Source organism: Trachymyrmex cornetzi, unplaced genomic scaffold (assembly GCF_001594075.2).
Source record: "Trachymyrmex cornetzi isolate Tcor2-1 unplaced genomic scaffold, Tcor1.1 scaffold262, whole genome shotgun sequence".
Classification (NCBI taxonomy): domain Eukaryota; kingdom Metazoa; phylum Arthropoda; class Insecta; order Hymenoptera; family Formicidae; genus Trachymyrmex; species Trachymyrmex cornetzi.
This window is the reverse complement of record NW_017297292.1, coordinates 141,003-164,870: the sequence shown is the minus strand read 5'-3', so window position 1 is coordinate 164,870 and position 23,868 is coordinate 141,003. Positions and strand designations below refer to the sequence as shown.

At 28.7% G+C, this 23,868-nt stretch overlaps 1 protein-coding gene across 1 annotated transcript in view; it reads left to right on the top strand.

The window, feature by feature from the left end:
* The first annotated feature begins 21,521 nt into the window (after positions 1-21,521).
* LOC108761778 (uncharacterized) overlaps positions 21,522-23,868 on the top strand; it is a 17,566-nt gene continuing 15,219 nt past the window's right edge. The window contains exons 1-3 of the mRNA XM_018508497.1: positions 21,522-21,821; positions 21,909-22,318; positions 22,496-22,595. Coding sequence (XP_018363999.1) covers positions 21,522-21,821; positions 21,909-22,318; positions 22,496-22,595 — 810 coding nt within the window. The remainder of the gene's footprint in view (positions 21,822-21,908; positions 22,319-22,495; positions 22,596-23,868) is intronic.

Sequence of the window (23,868 nt, the reverse complement as noted above, 5' to 3'; positions counted from 1 at the left end):
AACTACACGACAAGTAAAATCAGAGTTTTCGATATCGTAATTAATCAAAATAAACTTCCAAAATCAAATTGTTACTCCCCTACAAAAAAATATTAATTAATACTTCCAAAGAGCAACGGCCCTTCCATAGGATTGCGTCCCTTTTTAAAATAATAGATAGAAAAACAAAGTTGTATATTGCAGCATTGCTACATTTTAAAATCTCAAGAAATGTTGAACGTAAATTTCATAAACAATGAAAATAAATTTATTTTTTACTCACTGTCGTTTTTACAATTCTAATTTTTTACTACAGTTTTTAATGTGTGATAAAATAAGCATTTTTACAAGATTAAGCAAATGTAGCTCATGATCAATTAATACTTGCTAAAAATATGGAGAAAATATTGATTTAAAAAATACTAACAGTTTAAAAACAGTAAACTAACAGTTTAAAAAATGATAGTAGCTGTCTATAAAATAGTGACTTTATATATGAACCTAACTCTGCAAGCATTAATAAGCTTCACGAAATTGGACATAGACGCCTCAACGTGTTACATCCATCTTGCAGCATGACAGCTTCCGTTCAAAGCAGATGTTCCGGTGCATTAAAAGATCTGGCTGTATGACAGCGACGATTATTCGATGGATGGCGGAACCGGAAGTCGGAGATCTTAATCTGCCTTTAATATCCTGCGTCTGAGAGAACTGCCGAGCTACGATCGCAGGTCGCCGTTCGATTCGCAGGTCAAAAGAAAACTAGACGCTTTTGGCCGCACAACTCTCGAATGGACATCGCTCATTTTCTCACGGAGATAGCCGGAGAGAAAAGTAGCAGGGAACGAAGATTCCGGAAAGGGAATCTCGCCGAGCGGAAACGAAATGTCGACGGAGTGAAATGCTCGAGGAATTAACGAGTTTCTATAAGTTCGGGTCGCCTAGCATCAAGAAGAATTGATCGTTCTTTCGACTCCGTGGCAATCCGTTTCCATCTCGAATATAAAATTTTTACTTAATCTCTTCAACGTGATCGGATTTGGAGATTGAAAGCGATATTATTTTGATTAGTTTAAATTTCGATACTGCAGTTATATAAAAGTAATCTATATAGATATTTGCGATAGCAATTTTCTTTTTCATACGTAAGAATAAGTGAGAGAAGAATGATACAATTTACGGAAAAAATTACTGTACTGAGTCAGAACAGCAAAACAAAATTCAAACCTTCTAAATTATTAAAAAATGTACGCTATTTTATTAATTGTGTAGTATAGTAAAAATGAAACAATGGTTTAACATTCTAAACAGATTAACCAAAAAGACATATTTCAGCATTGGGATAAGACAACACATTATGAAAGATAGATGAAAACTTTATATAACAGCGACAGAAAATAATCTCGCTATAAGTATACCGGTTTTCTTTTAAGCTATCATAGGACTTGACATTCCGCCTTTTTCGGCGTTAAGATCTATAGTGTTACATAGAAGTAGACTTTACGATTTATCCCCGTCGCACGCTTACTCCGAAAGCGTGGCCGAAATTCGTCTTGTCTCTTGCCTGTCTCATTTGAAGCACGGGGACGATCTAGATGGATAAAGACTGAGAAGACAGCATGATGATGAGAAATCGATCCGAAATATGTTGAAAAATTTACTATCATTTTAATTATCTAAACTCTTTTACCAACATTTCAAAATTACTACACTAAAAAATGTACTAAATTTTAATAAATATTTATTTAATATTACTAACTTAAATATTTACTAAATGTAAACATATAATTATTTTGTAAAAGAACCATTAATTTGATTTAACTTTTCTTTTGTTATGGCTAAATATTTATTTACTATAAATAACCGTTTTATTAATACTATTGAAAAAATATGTATTAAAATTTAGTAAAGTTTTGGCTCAATGTATAGTACTATATTTAAAGTCAATTATTAATATATTTATTATAATGTATTTATTACAACACCTAAAAATATTATTATAATTTAAATATACATATGGTCGACAATTTTATTATGAGAGATATTTTAATCGTGCAAATATTGAATAAAACATTTATAATAACTCAGCTAAATTGTTTATCCTTTATATATGGTGCAAGCTAAATTGTTTATCCTTTATATATAGTTAAAAGAATTTATTTTATAAAATTACAAACTCAAATATATGCATCGAAGTGAATATCGAGCGTGAATTTATGTAGGCTATCATAATGCATAATACAAAAGCGAAGTTTGCTTGGACAATATAAAATGCGTTACATTAAGTGAGATCTGAACAGCTTCGAAAATACGGACTTAGAATTTTAAAGCCACTTTACGGACAGATTTTAATTCCTAAAGCGCTTTAAACTGTCCTGGAGGCTATTTAAACTTGCAAATCCGTTCATTTGAGTTAGATCCCGATAGTGCTTGTTTCCCTTTAAAAATGCTCTTCCACCCGGAGTACGGGCAAGCGGTGGAGTATTGCATTCCGTTCGCCGCCGCGATTAAAGCAATTATTGATTTCGCATTCGCGTCGGCCAACACGAATTATTCGAAATATTAGCGAATTATTCGAGAAATTTGCCGCATTGATTACACGCGGTTGCAGTTGAAATGTGACTGATACAATAGAATCGTAATATTACCAGTCACGTTTAAGACGGACTAATTATAATTTATTAAATCGTTTTTCTATTACAAAAATTGACAAAAACTTCAAATCATATTTTATTTATTAATTTGTATAATTTATTGTAATTTAAAAAGATTTATTTATCCATATATATTTCGTTACGTAACACCGCTCAAAAAATTCATTGTAAATAATTACTTCGTTTTAAATTTATCGTTTTGTTTTAAATTTTACTATAACAATATACAAAAGGACAAAAGATTTGCCCACAAAAAGTTTTGTGTTTATCAAATCATTTATATTTAATGATATTATAGTAACGTAGATATATTTAAAAAAGACAAATTGTAGAATGTTAGTTACATCTTATTAAATACCAAAAAGCATGCTCTGCATTGAAAGGTTTCCATTGACTGATAAATTGAAAACCGTTCTATTAACTGTTCTAGGAGAATTTATTCATGGAAAGACACATGGCCATTGATCATGCATTCCCGAAGCGCCTTAAAACTCTATCAAAGCCATTTTGAATATTAATTATTATTTTTTATACTAAATAAAATGGAACACACCAATTTTTTTTTAATATACGTTACCAATAATTTGATAAACACAAAATTTTGTGGTCAGACTTACATATGCATATGTTGTGTATAAGGTGACAAAAAGATATGGTTTGATTTTATCAAATTATTAGTAACGTACATTTACAAAAAGAACAGAATATAGAGTGTTAATTATATCTTATCCAGTATCAAAATAATAATTAGCATTTAAAATGGCCACTTCTAAAAAAACTTTTTTAAAACGTAACTTGTGTCCCGAATGTAAATACGATATGCCTAGATTTTTATTGTGCTCGATATCGCGATGATCAAATCAACCATTGCAATAGAATTAAACACGAATCGCGCAGGGGCACGATCTGGAACGTTTTGCAAAGAAAATATTATGATTTTTTTTTTTTGCAAAACGTTCGAGATCGTGCCTTTGCGCGATTCGTGTTTAACTCTATCGCAATGGTCGATTTGGTCGCTACGCTAGCCAGCACAATAAAAATCCCATAGGCATATCGTATCCATATCCGGAACACACTACGTTTTTCAAAAATCGAGATGACATACCACTGGTATCGTCAAATGATGCGACACTGTAGAAAAATGACAGAAAAGAGGAAAAAAAAGAAAATACAAAAAAAGCATGATTGTTTGAAAGGTCGAGAGAAACAAGAACTTAGACATATATCTACATTTACGTACACTGAGAAAAAAAATTCTAAATTGTGTAATAAATATTTATTTAAATAGTACCAACTAAATATTTATTAAACATAAAAATATATTTATTTGGTACAAAAAAGATTAATTTAATTTAACAATCATTTCTTTTTATTAAGTAAATATTTATTTATTGTAAGTAAATATTTAATTGGCAGTATTTAAATAAATATTTATTTAAATTTAGGCTATTTTTTTCTTAGTGTACTTATTATGTCTATTCTCATCACTCACATTTTATCTATATATGTTATAATAGTATCATAGAGACATAGAGACACACACACACACACACGTATTCAAAAGACATGGGAATTCAATACGCGCGACAAATATCAGAGCTCTGACATTGAGGAATTCGCCTTCTTGTTTCGCACATTATCAATTTATGTCGCTTTATGATCTGCTACCTTGCATTAAACTTGCTGCTAATAGAATAATCAACAAGTGTTTCCATTGCTATATTTTTTCAATCTGATTTAATATGCTTTTATCAGAAAAGCAGCCAGAGAAAATTAGGATTGGGAAGTAACGCGTTACATGTAACACCACTTCTAATATCGTTGTTTTTGCTAACGATTGTTACATTTTTACAGTAACAGTACAAACAATCGTTATTTTTATTGTCAATCCTCTATTATCTTTATACCTATTCAATAGATCGCATTATTTTTGGACGGAAATATTTTATTTAAATAGAAATTTAAATGCTGAAAAATATTTTGTACTTTTTATCTTAAGCTGGATTCCAATAATCACTACCAATGCTAAACATCTAGATATGTATATATAACGTAAGCTATAAATTTTTAGTATTGGCAGTAAATATTGGAATGCGCTCTTAATAATAGCATTAATGTTTATAACGTTTAGTAGAAATTGTTAATAAAATTTGCGTTTATGATTTAAAAACTAAGTTTTTAAAGATAAGTATATATTAAAAAATAAAGATATTAATATAAAAAATTGTAAACAATTTATTAATAGATAAATTCAATATAAAAAAACAGCTTGCTGTATGTAGACTAGTTTTAATATTAATTGCTATAATCAATATTAATTGTTAAATAATGTAATTTTTAAGTCTAATGTTTTTAACATTACAAAAAAGTAACAAAAGTAATGAATCGTTATTTTCTAAGTAACGGTAATGGTAACGGTAATGATAAAAGTTCTCAAGCTTGAAGAAATTGTAATCTGCTAGTAGCAAAGAAATAGCAAGAATAATTTTTATATTTGCACGTTTCTTTCTGGCATAACGCCGTTCTTTTAAATGTTTTATATAAGATAAGAGAACAGAGAATATATACATGCACATTTCAAGAAAAGTACGTTTAGTTCGAAAGATTCAAAAGATAATGTACAGAGCATAAATATATATATCGCCTTCATGCAACAGAATTTAAAAAGTCAATAAGAACTTAAGAAAAACACTATATTGAGTTAATTTAATGCGATCACATTTTTCTTCGAAAAATATTAATTATACAGAACGTTATATAGAAATCAAACTGTCTGCAAAGTCTTATTAATCGAAGGGAAGTTAATGATTTATGTTTAGTACAAATTTCCTTGGAGAATACTCAAGTTTTACTGCTGCGGGAAAATGCACGAACAGGTACTTTTTATAACTTCGCTACAATATTTTTCATTGCTTCGGCTAGATCCGTTTCACGGAATAACAATATTTTCTGATGTTATCGCGAGAGGAGAGGAAAAAGTGAGAAAAGGGGAAAGAATTCCACTCGGATATCGCCGTGCGTCTTAATTTAATTTTCACCTGTGCAAATGCCTTTCGGGTATGCGATCTATAGGGAAATAGTTCCTCTTGTGCTATCTTCCTTTCCCTTTTTACCCGCGGGCCAATCACTTACGAATACATACGATTCCTCTCTCGATCTTGTTTACACTTGATCCTTTATTACATTTTTTATCAGTCATGTAATATAATTTTTATCAGTCATAAAAATAATTTGCTATACAGTTAGAAAATGCAGAAAATATAAAAGATATTTATATACGTTGATATAAAAATGATTCATAACTGTAATACTTTTCATAGATAAATCTAAAATATAAAATAATAAAAAATTATTCATATAAGAACATAAATGGACCAGATTTTATCTTTCCTTAAACAAATTAAAATATTTGAGGCGTTTATTTTCTGTTGTGATATGCAGTTAGAAACACACCTCTTTACGCAAAAAAGTGAAAAATTATTAATATTACATTACTATATTTTCATTATTTATATCCTAATTTTCGTAATATTATATCTTCATAATTAATTTTTATAAAATTACGTATGTACATATACCACACTATGATACCTATGCAATATACATATAATTATAAAAAGGAATGCGAAAAATAAATTACTAAAAATGAGGTAAAAAATTGAATTTCTCCCATAAAATCTCTATTATATGCTCAACTGCTTTAACAGAGCAATGAAATACAGAGCCATTTTGCGTAAAAGTCCCTCATGAACCGTAAGTGGACACTGTCCCACATAACATCCCTTAATACGATCAACTGCGTATAATGCCTTAAAAGACACTGTTAGACGCGGTTAGACACCGACAATATGGGTTATCTAACTCTGAGTTGGTGACTCGTTGTCTCTTTCTGGATAATAGTGCTTTCTACAACATCGACAGAGAAAGAAAATTTAGTTGAACTGGGTTAGCGCTAAACCACGTCACTACCATCGGCCCTTAGTAGTAGGTACATCCAGGATACGGGACATGCAGTGTAACGCTGCATTGATTACAAAAGCTAAAAGGAGGCTTGTGCTACATCAATATAATCGAGCTTGCATCAATGTAATCGATATTCAGCGGATAATCGTGACTTGAACGAGCATTAATTAAAACTATTTTAATAAATTAAATTAAGGATTTGTGTGGGAAAGTCGATATATATATTCGAAGTATATACAAATAGAATTATTTCGAGAAAGGTGAATAGAAGTAAAAAAGATAAAAAAGCACATGCATGGGTACGTAAAATAATTTATATCATGATATACACATTCATACATTCATTGTTAATATTTTCATAAAAGAAAAATCGATCCAAATTATGTTAAAAATTGTAAAGATGAATATAAATATACGCGAAAATTTAAATATTTTTAATATTATATACATATATAACAAAGCATAATGAAAAAATGGAATTTAGTACAATCAGTTGGTTTGTTAAAATAAATATTTTATAACAAAGATATTGTTGTTTCTCTCTATTTTTATAAATATATTAATGAACTCTGAAAAATTAAAATATACATGCTTAAGATTTTACATTTACTTCTATATTTATTATATCTATACGTACGTATCTGTATTTTTCTGCATGATAATATACTAGCAAATGATCCTACGATAAACTATCTATTTTCCACAGGATCAATGCGAATTGTAAGAAAATATTTTTTTTCTTTACAGAAAAGAGCGCATCGCTCTTATTATTGCCTGATGCAAGAGTCGTGTACGTAATTTTTCTTCCACTGAATCCGCAACTTCCACGCCTGCAACATTCCGGAAATTTGAAACGCCAATTCAAGGATTTTAGCGAAGTTTCCCCAGCTTTCCATCTCTATCGGTAATCGAAGATCTCAGCATCATCTCTAAAAATGTTTATTTCTTAACGAAAAATGAAAGTCAATGATTGTATATACATATATGTAGTAGTAGAAAATATAAAAAAGCCCATCAGAGCCTACATCAGCTGTACGGATGCACAGAAAACTCTTTATTCTCATGTAAATGTAACAAAACGAATCAAATATAAACGTTTCGATCTTTCAATTTAGGTCCTTATCAATATAAAATATAAATCTAAATTACATAAGTAACACAAATTCCAAGATGGTGATTCCCAACGATTTAGCTCCTTCTTTTTTATCCAAATGCCAAATGAGCTATCTAAGTTTTCTTAATTTATATTAATTTTTTCATATATTTATATTAATTAGCATAAACAAGCAAAATTTATTTTTCAATTTATTATATTTTATTATGTAAATTTGTCCATTTTTAAAACATATTTTTGTGTAAATAATTAATATTATTTTTATAGTAGTTATTAATATTAGATTATTATACTGTTATTAATATGATTAATATTATATTAATTATATATTATAATATACTTTTTAGCCTGTATTGTAATGTAATTATTAATATAATGGCATAGTTATTTTCAATTTTTGATTGATATTAAGTAAATAGATACTTATTAGGCAATAGTAAATTAAATTTACTAAAATTTAATTTTTTTGCGAAAGAATTAAGAGTCTTAACTTTAAATCTTCAAACATATATTTCCATTACTGGATAGGCGCTTATCTACATATACTTAAAACATATACAGTTATTTTACACGGTTAACGCGTTAGATAAGATAAGCTTACAAAATTGTAGTTGCAAGCGATAAAGGCCTTCGAACAATGACAATTCGTCAATCGCACGCGTTATCGTTACCACTAGCCAGCTCGGGCAGATAATACTACGACGCAGGTAAAAACATGTCATACCCGTCCGTCATTTGCAGCATTGACAACGAAAATGTTTCCGCGGGATCTGCTGCTGATACTGCTGCTCACCTGCATCCTTTACAGCCACAGCTATGCACAAGAAATCAAGGTATATATATTTGTCAAATCCAAGTGTTCTATCTTGTAAAATTTACTATCGCTGGACATTATCATTTTTTTCCATTAAATCTCATGAATTATATAAATCTCACGAATTGTATAACTTTGATATATAATTTTTGTTTAATAAATTTTAATGTTTCTCTCAATCCAATCAGTAAAATATCTAAAACCGACACGTAAAACAACTTTAAGATATCTTTCAAAGTTATTTATAAAATATCTTAAAGATATTTACGTAAAGAACTGTTAAAGTTATTTAAAGTTATCTTATATGTCAATATTTTTAGATATTTTCTGATCATTAGGAATATAGTGCGTCTCTGACAATTTTATGTTAAAAAATGTAAAATATCCATTTTTTAATCAATTCTTCCAATTTTAAATTTAGTATAGTGTAATTTGTATTATGTAATATAATTTTTTTCTATGTAGTGTGCATATAATGAATCATTTACAAAATAATACCACAAAGTACACTGAAAAAGTGATGTTGTTTCAACAGCACTATTTTAAAAATAATCTCTTGTTGATTTAACAACAGTATTAATGAAATGAAATTTTATTAAAACAAGAGCATAAGTATTTATTTTATTAATAGTGTTATTAAATTAACAAAATTATTTTCAATTAAGATAATGTTGTTGATGTAACATCTTTTTTTTCAGTGTATCCTTTAATTTATTGTGTTGTAGGAAAATTAAATAATTTTGCATACTCTGTATTTACATTACATACCCAATCAAATGTTTTTATGGAAAAAAAGATTGTGCTGTTAGAAATGAAAATTTACAAAATTTGAAACTTTACTAGATACTTAATTGAATTCACGTAAAGGTAGTAGCTCAATAAAAATAACGATATTAAAATTGGAGCTTCCAGTTATCTTGTGCCTAGGCTTTCGGCATTAAGCGTGATTAGAAAAGTTGACACAATTTCATTGACTGTATAAATATACTGTCTTATATAATAACCGACGCAGGTTGTAAAATTCAGTAGCAGACATGGCGCTAAGTCATCGCTGTAAGTGCGCGCGTTTGTCGCGCGATTAACCCGTTCACCCGTGGTCGATACTGCATTTTCAGGTCAAATAATGATAACGAGCCAAGTTAAACAATAAGCTATTCCTTGGAAAAGCAACGTTGATGAAAGTTTTAATGAGGATCGAAAGACAAGTCGCTCGCGCCGCTCGATTTCCCATCTGACACGGACAGCCTCGGCCAACCAGATACACACTGCAAATTTCGAACGTCAATTACGTATACTAAATAGGCACGTAAATTAAAATGGAAGTGAATAAAATAATTACGATACAATTGCAGAAGTTTACATTTAGTTATTTCGCGCTCAATGCGTAATATTAACCCTTGCTAAAGATTTTATACATAACTGTGCTTACTAAAGTAGGTATTAATTTTACTGTGTAAAATTCATATCTACTTCAAGATTTTAGTTCCTTAATAATAAAAGTGCGTATTAGATATACAATAGGTAGAGAGATATTTATATATTTTATCCTTAACAATATACTACAATACAAATATCTTTATTCATTGTGCATATAAATTTAAAATATGCAATTTTGCCAATTACATCAATAAAACAAGTTTTACTATAATCTTCTATGCTACATATTTTTACGCGTATAATAGTAAAACGTTAATGATGAAATTTTCTTATTTATATATGCAAATACACTTACGAGATGCAAATATAGTCTGCAATTATTTCATCCTACGTTCATGCTGCCGATTTTCTGCTGTAGTGATTATCTGCCACGATAATAACTTTTATAAAAGTAAAATAAACATTGAAAATTTCTGGTTAATCATGCACTTTCTGAAAAAGAGAGAGAAAAAGCCGGTTATATTCCGATAACGCTGAACAGGTAATCTGAAATATATCAATGTTTACTGAACTGCAAGCGATAATTCTGTCATATCTTGACAAAATATAATAGGCTATGTTTTGCAAAATACATTTCAAGCGCACTTTGATAAAATAGCACATTTTACTTTGAAAAGATAACATCAAGAATTTATGATTAAAAAGAATAGAAAAAAATCACCTGCGACAAAAAATTGCAGAGACAAAAACCATGTTATTATAGAGTACTAAAATATACAGTATGAGCACCATGTAATTACGTTAGGTCAATTTCAAAGTTGAGTAGTTACTTCGTTTTGTTTCTAATAGTTAATCAAGTAAATTAATATATGTTAGTATTTATCGCAGAGAGTTAGTATTTATCGAAACGCAGCGTGAAAGTAAAAACTGTAATTAAGGGAATCAAAATATCAATCTCCGGGAAGAATGCGGAGTAATTGCGAGAAAATTAATGACCTAAAGGATTCGCTTTGAAATGAGTTAATCGTTCTCCGGGTAATTCGACAAAAAATACATTTAATTCCTTAGCGCAAATCTTTGATCCTCGATTACGGTATTGCGGTTACATCTCAACGAAATGTCGAGTACCAACGTAATGGGTACTTCGTATTCTCATCTTTCATCTCGTTTGTAATACTCGCGAGGTAGCTTCTCACCCTTTCTACGCGCAGTCTTTTTCTCTATAACTTGAAAGGCTTGCGGGACAAGCGACCATTTAGAGATCTCGGTGGAAAGATTTAACCTTTCTATCCTTTAATTAAATCGCCGTTGACTTTTCGGATTATCAGACTAAGAAAATGGAGGTTTATAATAAATTTTCTACAATAATGTTACATTGAATTCTAATGTTTAATTTTTCGTGAATTCCTGTATTTTATAACAAAAATTTCCCTATTTTATGTGTTTTGCCAATTTTTCTATCTTCAGTTAAGCAAAACAATAGATAAGCCTCACGATGTAACTGCATTTCATGACAAAGACGTGGAAAGAAAACAAAGGAAAGGGTAGAAGAGGAATCGCGCTTGAGAGAATACGCGTCCAAAACTGGATTATAAAGTTTCGTTGTGTTATCACTACTTAAAGGATTAACGCCTTCTTGCGAAACGTGCGTTGGGAATTCCAATCAGTCGCGCTGGTTTGCGCAAAATCGATACAACATCGAGTAAAGAGAAGAGCTAATCAGTTGCGCGAAATATAATATACGTGTGTCATTTTTATTTATTGCTAATTCAGAAAAAATTTTTTTCACTCTGAAATTTTTTGTTTTATAAAGAAAAATTTATGTTTTATATTATATGTAATGTTTTAACTTGTAACTTTCATTTTTATAAGCAATATTTTTGTAAAAGATTATATATATATATTCGAGAAATTTAAAGACAATTTTTACCAATAATTAAAAATTAATATATTTGTGTGCAGATTTAGATATTTGTGCGTACTTCGTTACTTTTAATATTTTCTTTATTATATTTATTAGTTATATACATATATTATTATATTTTTCTTTATTATAGATTAATTCAACCACTCCATTGGACGACTGGGTAATCGTATTGACTATTATGGCTTGCTCTATGTTCTCCGTTCTAATTGTTCTAATCCCTACGTTGTTGTACTAGTAAATATCCTTTTTTTTGTACATCAGAAAAATATATGTATACATCACAAAATCACTTTTGCATAAAATATTTTCTATTATCACATTATACATAATCATACGCTGTTTGAAGTAAATTAAACGTCCATTATCTTAATTTTGATTAAAAACATGCCACACATTGAAATATAATGTATAGAAAATACTCACAGTTTAATTTCTTTAAATAAATAGTTTAATTTGTGGTAATACTACGGAATAATTAATTGTATTTTGATAAATAGATAATTTATAGACTCGATTTAAAATTATCAAATAACATAATTTTTTAAATTCAGAAATAAAATAATTTTATCATAATTATTTATAAATTTGTTATTAAACAATTATTTAAGCAGTAAAAATTAAGACTCATTTTAGCTTTTTTCAATAGCTCAATAAAATGTAAATATATTTTTTCATTCAGATATCAATTGATGTAATTTATTTGTTTTATAAAATATTGCCAATATATTGAATCGGGGAAAAAGTTTCTTCGTATTTTTTAATTCAAAATTGTATGTACAATTTATCTTCGTCAAAAATGAATGAAATTTAAATTTAAGAAAAAGATTTTAAAGCTTGAAATCTCTACTTTTGAAAGGTTACTATATTTTTTGCATTTCTGTGAGTTTGGTAATTTTTACATTTAAAAACTACAAGCTGAAAAAGATGAAAAATTTTCTTTTCACTTAGGGGGTCTCTCACGTGTTCAAACAAAATTTACGAAAATTTCGATTACCTAAAGCTTGAAGCTTTCCCTACAAAATCCTTTTTTTTAATGTTCCTATGATTTTTTATTACTGAGTAATTCGCGAATTAAGTAAAGGAGCATTCTAACTTTGATTGCTAATAACTCCGATAAAAATCATCATACCGCGATTTAAAAAACAGATTCTTAAAACTGAAACTTTGCTCTAGCGAATAAATATAACTGTAACGAAAATTTCGCAACAAATGAACAACTTTTAAAAAAAAATTTTGTTAAATACGAAGAAACTTTTTCCCGACCTAATATTATATTTATATTTTATAATTAAATTTTTTAAATGTATAGACGTAAATATAATTGAAAAAAAAAATATTTTTTCATTGATTCCATTAATTTTATATACGTATCTTATCAATTATGCGTACACGTTGCGATCTCGTGTAAAGAGTTTTGCTAAGCACTTAGCACTCTCCTACCATGAAACGATGCTTATGCATCAAGAAACTCGAGCATACTAAGAAGCTACTTATTTACATGAGCATTAGTAACCTACGTAACGTTAGTTGCGTCATTTAAATCTTAGCTTGTGAATATATTATCTAAATTATTATTATACAATTATTAAAAGTTATAAAACCGTAATTTGTTTCTAATGTCTTTTAAAAATGTATTATTCTGTAGTATTTTTGGTTTTGCAATCTTTCTAAAAATTTCAATCCTAAAATATAAAATATATTGACTCGTGCACACATATTTACTATATAGTATTAATTATGTATAATTAATGGCTATATTCATCATATTCCTTGAATCTCTTCACTTCGACCAACAGAATACATCACATAACATTTTAATAAAAACACATGTAACGTCAATCTATTGCTATAATAAAAGTTTTTGTTTGTACAGCAGGTACTGTTCTAAGGAAGCAGAGTTTGCTCAATAATGGCCAACCGTAACTAACTGAAATATCGACGTATATTAGTATTAATCGCCGATTTTGTTGTAAACTAAAACTATAGTTTAAAGTGCATTATTAATTAGGTATAAGTATTTGATCAAATAAAGATCAAAAAATATATGCAACCAAACCAAAAAAATTGCCATACACTGCCCTTAATTTGTAAATATGCACTCAATAAACCTATGAGAATCAACAGCAGTGCGTTGACGCGGGCTAATATGTATTCGATAATTAATTCATCAATCCAGTTTTGTAACCTGCTGTTAACGAGAGCCTGCTAGTAGCCCGTCGTGCGTTAAATTCTGAATCGATCAAATATGAAATATGACTATATTTTTTGTAAATGTAACTCATGTTCATCGCATTGTATTTATTTTTAGTATATACGCGATATGTTGCCAATTTGTTAGCAATGTACTTTCACAATGTTTAATATATTTATTGTTAATATATTTAAATATATATTTTATATATATATCACACACAAGGATAAGTTACTACAGTTGTAGCCCGTCGTGCGTTAAATTCTGAATCGATCAAATATGAAATATGACTATATTTTTTGTAAATGTAACTCATGTTCATCGCATTGTATTTATTTTTAGTATATACGCGATATGTTGCCAATTTGTTAGCAATGTACTTTCACAATGTTTAATATATTTATTGTTAATATATTTAAATATATATTTTATATATATATCACACACAAGGATAAGTTACTACAGTTACAAGAAATGTACAATAATTGTGTAAATTTCTTTTACAAATGTTTAAAATTTTATTTAAATAAATTTTTTGCAAGCAAAAGTATATAATTTAAATTGAATAATGTGAATTATTTAAAAATATTAAAAATGTAAAAAAAAAGAATAATAGCAATTTTATAATTTATTTTTTTAGATAACTGACAATTAATCTTAAAAAGACATGTAATCCTATATATTTCTAATTCAAATTATTATAATAAAATTATAAAAATAAGCTTAAAAGTCTTTACGCAAAATAATCATAAATCATGAATTTACAATTATTCTCTTTTTTTCACATAAATCATGTAAATTCTTCAATGTTGAATATGTTCCTTATTTATAATAAATAATTTAAAAAATCATATTTATTTTACATGATATGTGTGTGTGCGTTAAATATAATAATTTAGTCTTTATACAATATCCATTTTAGCATAATCTAAACTTTACAATCATAGGTATTAAATATCTTTTGCAGTAAGAGTCGAATTACCTTGTATACAAGAAAATTAAAATTATAATTGTTTTACAAATTCTGTTCTATGTACATATTGTGTACTATATAACTGTAGAAGATTCATATTACTACACCGGTGCACACACAAAAGCAATCGAAACGAACAAACCGCCGTGTCGTATCAACCAAAATACAATCGGTAATAAAGTTTCTCAATGTATCAGAGAACGCCGAAATAGGTGCGTTTCAAATATTCACTGAAATTGATTTTGAATCAGAGGCCAAATAAAAGTTTTAATTACAACTGCATTCATGTGTAACGTAGTCCGCTTATCAAATAACCGTTTATCAAATTTCTAATATTTGAAATATTAGAAATTTTTGGTTAAAATTCTATTTTTTTAAATCAAAAAGTAATTAAAATTTCGGTAATTTCAATTTTTTAGCTTTCTCTAGTATTTTAATTATTAAATTTTTAATATTTTTATTTTTCTCTCTGATCATCTCCAAATTTTTAACAGATAATATCTACATAATACTTACGTAGTATTCAGAATTTAATGTCTGCAATATAATAATTTAGATAATTTTCATAATTTTTTAAACATTATTTGGCACCTTATTCGCTTTATTATTTTTTAATTTTTTCACTTCTTTCTCTCTTTTAAAAAATTTTTGTGGCATACCGGTTGCAAAACCCTGTTATAATAACAAGAATTCAATTATATCTACTCTGTATAACTAATAATATAAATCAATAAAATTAGAAAAATATTGCAGTTTTATTTGCTGACTTATATTAGAACAAAACTGTAAACAATAATAAAACAAGATTCGCTGTTTAAAAAAAAAAAAATTTAACACGCCTTGAGTATAACAATGTTATTCGTAAATTTGTGCCACAACGTGGCCACAAGACAATATGTATAAAGCCATACATAAAGTTCTTCCTTTGGTGGATAGTGATATAAAGTTTAATACGGTCTCAAACTTCTGTGGGTTATGATCAGAAATGCACCAAGCGCGAGTGCGCCACTTCTCAGAGTGCATTGCAAATTCGAAACGCTTCTTTAAGCAGCCAGAGATTTTATGTTTTATAGAAGAGCTTATTCGAGGATTTCGAGAGCACTCTTTACGCTCTGAGAATCCATTACTTCGTGTCATAACTTCGCGCGCGACAATAGTACCCGAAATGAAATCACAACGGAATAATACCGGTAGCGATGCAACGTACTAATTAACAGAACTCGTATAATCCGAAGTTGTGAAAGCTGAGAGTACTTTGTTGCCGAGAAGATAGTACGTCGCGTTAAGATTTGTGTTTGCATTAGTGCAAACCGCTGAATGGTTAAATGCCACCGAGTTGCAAACTGGGGAAGATGTTTTCGAAACTTTTGTCGACATAAGTTGTCAATAGAATTAGTTAGAGAATCGGAAGTTACATTAAATTATAGTAATAAATATTATATAAAAGATATGGATGTTGTTACTCCCACATTTATTGATTTATTAGTCTCTAATCGTCTGATGGTATAAGTCAACCACTTGAAAGAATACTTTATCGGCGAAAGTAATATTACCCATTGTTAGTAAAGTAACATAAAACAATTTGTATATAAAAAAATGTAAATTATTAAATTTTTAATAATTGACATTTATTACGAGAGAGATATTATTATTATATCTCACTTGTAGCGTTAAAAGATTGTAAACTATTTTACCTGTTTGTACTCGATCGATCATATTAGCGAATGTCGATAACTTTATTAGCATTATCATCGGTTATCATAACTTGTAGATAATAAATTCTACGAAGTTCCATTTTAATCCGCGTTAAAAAATAAAATTAAGTAGAAATTTTATACAATTTTTGAAATGATTTATTTTAGAAAATTATGTTTACAAATCAATACGTGACTTTTATGTTTACCAAAATAATATCAATCCTATAAATATTGCTGAATAAAAAATAGATATACCATTGCATTTAATTTGATATATTTATTTTTAAATATTTTAATATATACATAACGGACGTGTACAAAAATAGCATTTTATGCCCTCTAAAAATAACAAGTTTTTAAAAAAACTATTTGTGCACGTGTATGTTGGAATGCTTTTACCCAGAATTAATTAAGTTTTTCCCTAAATTCAAGCTAAAATATTCAGATAATATCCTGTATAATGTTGTTTCAAAAACATAAATACAAAGTAAAAAGTGTCTTCTATCAGATAGTATAAGCAATTTTTATAATACTGTTTGCAATTTTGCAATAATTAAGTTTTTCGTAAGTTATGCAAAAATGAGAATCTGACAAAATAGGCTCCAAAACTGACATAGTAGGCAATAATATCAACATTTCTATAAATAAAGATATATCCTATTCTGTAAAGAAAAGTAATTTATGAAACTATGAACATTTAAAATGACATAATATTATCAATAATACAGTCACTATTATTTTAATTACGCAATTTGCAAAAGAACACCGTAAGAATTTTTTTTCTCGAATTCATAGAATTGGTTTTTAGCTGATTTTATAGAAATAAGCCACAAATATATGAATTATGAGTTTGTACTTTTTTAATTAATTAAATAGATCATGATTTTATTAGTATTAATAAAGTGCAATAGTTAGTTTCTGAGAAATAAGGGAGTGTCACTTTAGAAAATCTATGTCAGCATCGGCAACTTTCTTCTACTCTCATTTCCAACTTCTTTAGAAATACTCTGTTCATTAAAAAGTAAACGGTGTGCTTCTTGATCCTTGCAAACGATCCGAATTGCTCAGATAATGAAATTATTATATACGAAATTTATATTTCATTTTTTACAAATGTGTAATAGTATGTCGGGCATGTGACTTGATGCAGATATCGGCAAATTCGTATGTTTCTTGGAAAATAAATTGCAATTTTTACATTTTGCAATAATTGTCATACATTATTGCGTACTATGAACATCGGCACAATGGCTGCGTTCGGAAATGTCGCTCGGATGTTTCCGGTGCCTTGGATTCATCATCTTGTCTTTTTTTAACATTACACATTTTCGAACGCAGCCAATGTAATGCTAATAATAAATACTTTAGTAGAATTTACTTGTATGGATGAAGCTGTTATGCAACATTTTCATATTCAGAACGAAAAACACCTGCATACAAGAGTGTATACAAGTTTTTATGCGCATTCTATTGAAAATAGTTCTTATAACTATATGATCAAAATAATAATAATATTACTGATAATAATTTATTTAATAGTAATATTGCTTACTATATTGAAAAAAAAGTTTTTTAATATTTATGACTATATAATATTGCAAAGTATAATATTATCATTAAGAGAATATGATTATACATATAACAAAAAGAATATATGAAAACGATTATAAAATTTCAAATCACTTTATATAATTATATAATATTACTAACGTTATAACATAGTAACTATATACAAAAATAAATCTCTTAACCATAATATTTTAATATACAATTATATAATCAAATACTAAACACTTTTCTCTTAGTGTATGAAAATTAAAGAAAGATATCTTGATTATATTTATTACTCAATAGCGCGCGCGCACGAGTAATGGTTGGATACATTAACACTTTTTCAAAGATATCTACTTAATTATATTTCGAACAATATATCCTCATAAGCACAATCCGTGGGACGTCGCACGGATATCACAATGGCTGCGTTCAGCGAACTCAACAATTGAATGAGCGCTCACTGCTATTGACGTATTCTTCCAGATCTAAAATGCTGATTGAATAATCTAAAAGAATACACCAATAATAACGAACGCTCACTCAACTGTTGAGTCCGCTGAACGCAACCAATATTTGTATGATGCTATATAGATATCATCGTGGACGTTATTCATGTCCACAGAACGTTCTTCGGACAAGGTGAAGTGTGTGATTCTTTTCTTTAACGTTGAAGATATTTATCAGCTTATTACTAAAAATATTAATTAAATTTAGCACATTCTGAAAGAGATACAGAATTTTCTTCTAGCTTTCAACGACCATAAAAAGATTATTTTGCAAAAATACATAAATCGTTATACCTTAATTCTTATTCATATCTGTTGCAATATCTTCACAATAACTACTGTTTGTTACATCCCGACATATACTTTGAAGACATTTCCTTCTGAAGAATTGTATCCATTTCCTATTGGTAATATTTATCATCTATGTCATGCAAGTCTACGTTATTGTGCAATGTGGACTTAGTTGCAGCAGTATGGATTTCCTATTTGCTCCGCATTCTTCTTATATTCATCTGCCAGATGTTATGTTTAGAAATACAAACTGCAAAGAATGGAAGACAAATAAACTCATGTATTAAGAAACATCAGAAATCATGTAAGTAGCCAAAAACCTAAAAATCATCAGAGAAATTTTATGTAACAACTAGGTTTATTGATGAAACGAAAGATGTTGTACAACTTAGCCTTTTTAAAAAGAATTTGTGATAACAGAACATTGTGACATCTTCTTTTATGTTTGCGTAACTCCATAAAATATCAGTAACACCGTTTTCTAAAGTACCGATCTAAAAAAATACAGATTTCAAGCTGTAAAATATTTTTTTAAACATCTTGATACGATGATTTTTGACGAAATTCTTCTATCTTGCCTATTTTTGCAGGGTGGAACAGGTGATCCTTTAATTTTGTTGAGTATGTATAATATTTTATTGAATAATATATTACATAAACACGTAAGGTCTGAGAAAATGCTATTAATAATTTGTCTTGTTTCGTATTTAAAGCATTCCACGTCAAACCGGGTGCCTTTCAAGCATCGTCATTTTTATTATTTTTTTTTTAATTTTTTGACATATTTTACATAGATAAAACATGAGACACGTGTTTCGCGAAAAAAATTTTAGATCTTTTTTTTTATAAAGTTATTCACGTTTATAAGTTGCAAAAATTCATAAAAAACGTCGCTTATGCAAACATTTAAATTATTATATCGTCGAAATTATTAGTCGTACAAAAAAAATGCAAAAGACCGATTTCGAAGATCTTAAATTATTTTATGGATGGGTTATTTTTAATCATTTTATCATTTTCATATAAATAAATTATTTTCCATTTAGTTACAATTTTTATTAACATTTGTCATCATCAACTCACCAATTAAAAAATTTTGTAAAAATATTATATTCCCACTTCAATTATGAAGTAACCTTGAAAATTCCAAAATGAAATTCGAATGGACTGTATAGTTAAAAAATTCTGTTGAACATTTCTGCATTGTATAACTGCGCTGTCACACAACAGAATTTTTAACTACAGTCCATTCGAGTTCCATTTTGAAATTTTCAGAGTTACTTTACGATTGAAGTGGGAATATTATAATATGATAGTAGTGCGATTTCGGCAACTTTACATACACCTCACTATATATGAACGAGAATCGAATATTGCAGAAATGCTTCTCATATTTATACATGCTGCGTATATTTATTATTGTACATCATCATTGAAATCCTCTTGTGTATTGGATTCCACTGCACATTTTAATGCCCCCCAACTTACATATGCCAAATGAACTTTTAAGTTTATTGTTAAAAATTTGAGGAGATATCTCCTAAACATTATTACACTTTTGACTTTAATTATATCTTTCCCTAACTATTTCCCATAATCGCAAATCAAAACCGCAAGCTTTTTTTTATTAATAATTTACCTAATCAATTTGTAGTTTACTTGTAATTATTTATTGTTAAAAATTCTTGCTGAAATGTGAATATCTTTGAATAACGAATGCAAAATTATATATTAAAGTTTTAAAAAATGTATTATTCTATTGAATTGCGAAATTTATGCTACTTTGCCTATTTTTATAACTTATATAATTAATATATACACAATAATAAAAATATTAAATTAAGAAAAAATAATAAATTTGAAAACTACTATTTTAACTTAGGAAAACTGAAAGTGATAGCTAAGAATAGACTAAATTATCAGCTTGAGAAACAATTTGCATTGTATAAGTTTATAAACTACACTAGACTGTCCGCGAATATATAAGAGAATTTATTTTTCACTTTTCACTCATTTCACTCATGTCTCAATTAAAGTACGTTAGAAGATTCATCAATGTTTCAACAGTGCGGGAAACAGCTGCTACGTAACACCACAATTCACATTTCAGGTTCTGCATAGCTAATAAATTATTTTCTGCCACTTAACGTTTTCAAAGAATACATAGAGAAGAATGCACACATGCCTCATATCGCATCCATTTTGTAATTTTTCTTCAATCGACATTTTATATTTCAGTAGAACTGTAATAAAATCTTACATCAACTTGTTTTCGTATGCACGCATACTCTTTTTATATTAAAGATAACTGATGCAATACGTTTTAGCATCAGTTTTTCCGCGCTTTCACTTAGCATACATTTTGTAAGAATATTATTAAAATAGTGTGTATTTGATGTGAAGAAAACATTTTCAAGACAGTATATAGTTTCTTAAGTAAGACTTTTCACAGAATTGCAATTGTACGTAATTTAAAACGTCATGCAAGAGAGAGTAACGCTAAAGAAGACGATAGCCATCATGAAGTTGAGTCTGTTTGTTATATGGTTTTGGCCGTTACCATTAGGCACTTCTAAATCCAAAATTCTGTGCATGAAGCTATATCAGTGTATCTGTATATTAATGACTATAGGCGTAATAGTGTCGGTAATATATGGTCTTGTGAAGAATAAGAATACCAACGATCTCGATAGTTTTATGAGATCATTGTACTCTTTGGTCACGCTTAGCCACGTTATTGGTAACATTGTGTGTCACCTAATTATTTATCAACGATTACAAGTATTTAATACAGATTCTGCTTCTGAGAAATAAAATTTTCTTCTCACGTATTATGAATCGGAATGATATAATTTTAATGAATTGTAGTATGTTACTTTCAAAATGGAAGATTTTTGCGCACTGATCACGCCTCACGAGGAAACGATTGTTCAGCGGGAGTATGTTGATAAGTATACCAATTTTTATGGTTTCTGCATAAGTTTATTCTACATGAGTCTCTTCGGCCTTTTCGTCGGACCTGTCATGCTAGATCAGCCGCTTCCAACAGCTGCTGAATTTCCATTTGATGCGTCTCGTCAACCGTTAAGGGCTATTACGTATATCCATCAGATCATAGTTGGTCTGTTCATATCTGCACATTTATGTGTTAACGCTTTCACGGCGCTTTTGCTCTGGTTGGTTTCAGCGAGATTTAAATTGTTGACTGAAGAGTTCCGAACAATTACGAATATCTATAATCTCGCAAAATGCATCAAAAAGCATCAAAAATTAATCGAGTATGACATCTTTTTAAAGGGTGTGAAGTTAAAATTTTATTGCATGTATAAAATATTAAAATTTTATTGCATGTATTTAATTGTTAAAAAAAATTAAAATTAAAATTATTTATCTAGTTAAATAGATATTATATTATTACCCCTTATATAAGACAAAATATTTCAAATGATTTTTAGATATGCGGGAGAGGTAGCCCTTACAGTTCGACCCTTTGCAATGGTAACTGTACTTTTCACTACTATAGCATTAATAATATATGGCCTTGTTTTTATTGCAGTAAGTATAATTCAATGCAATTATAGCATGTACCTAATTAATACTCCATGGTCCAACTTTTTTTTTCACTGTTTCCTAGTTCAGGTCACTAGTGCCTGATTGTGTTTTTCAAAAAGTTTTTAAGCTCTAACTCTAAAGAAATCTAAAAACATTATGGTACCTTTTTTCAACATTCAAAAATACAATTTTACAATGACATGACCCGAAACGTTTTTCACTTTTCTTATGTGTCCGAATTTGAACCTCTGTGAATCTGGAACCCGACTTTAAGAAAAAATTTTTTTAATACGCATTAAATTACATTCGGTTTGTATCCGTTTGTACCACCTTTCTTTTCGTTTGTAGTAAAAGGATTCAAAAGTATAAAGGATTGAAAAAATGCCAGCACCCCACATTGAGATATTTTAAATCTGTTATGTAAACAGGTGTTGTTTCGGGGTCATCTGTACCACTATCGGTTTCGTTTGTACCCTTAAGGGTGATTGTACCGAATTTTCAAAATAGGGGTGAGATCCAAAAACTTAGCCATTTTTTTAAATATTTTAAATCTGTAAACGGGTGCTGTTTCGGGATCATTTGCATTCGTTTGTACCCCCGTCCGTTCGGTGATAACGCGTGATACTATATTTCTTTCAATTAAGAGGATCCTAAAGTCGTCTGTATTACCAACTTACGTTGCAATAATTTTTGTTTCGTAATTACTTTTTTCTCTTGTGTGCGTGAGATATTGGTGCAGTAGTATATAAATATATGTCGACGTGGCACATTTTATTGGTAAAATAGTTTCATCGGAGTTCGGACTTCACTTTAGGATCCCCGTAAGAGAAATAGATCTGTTTTCGGTTAAAGCTGATCTTAGTGCTTAAGTATTTTTTTGTAATTTTTTAAATACTTATCTTAAAATACTCTTAAAATACTTACTCGTACTTTAAATACCTACTTACAAGTAACGCTACCCAAGTGCTATACGCTGATTTTCCTGAGACTGTGCATACATGTAGTACATTGAAAAATATTTGACACGTATTTTTTTATATCTGCCCAAAAGCCGTTTTAGGGGTAGAAAATGCTCTTATGAATGTAGGGGTGAATTCCAGTATTTGACAAAGTATTCGTACGTTTGTTACAGAATAGGATATACGGTGATTTTCGAAGTTGCTGAATCCCAATCTGCTCCCAATTTTTGAGAATTTTTTTTTATTTTTTTGAATTTTTGAAAAAATTTTTTGTTTATTTTTGAGACTTAAAGTAAACCTACTGAGGGGGGGGGGGG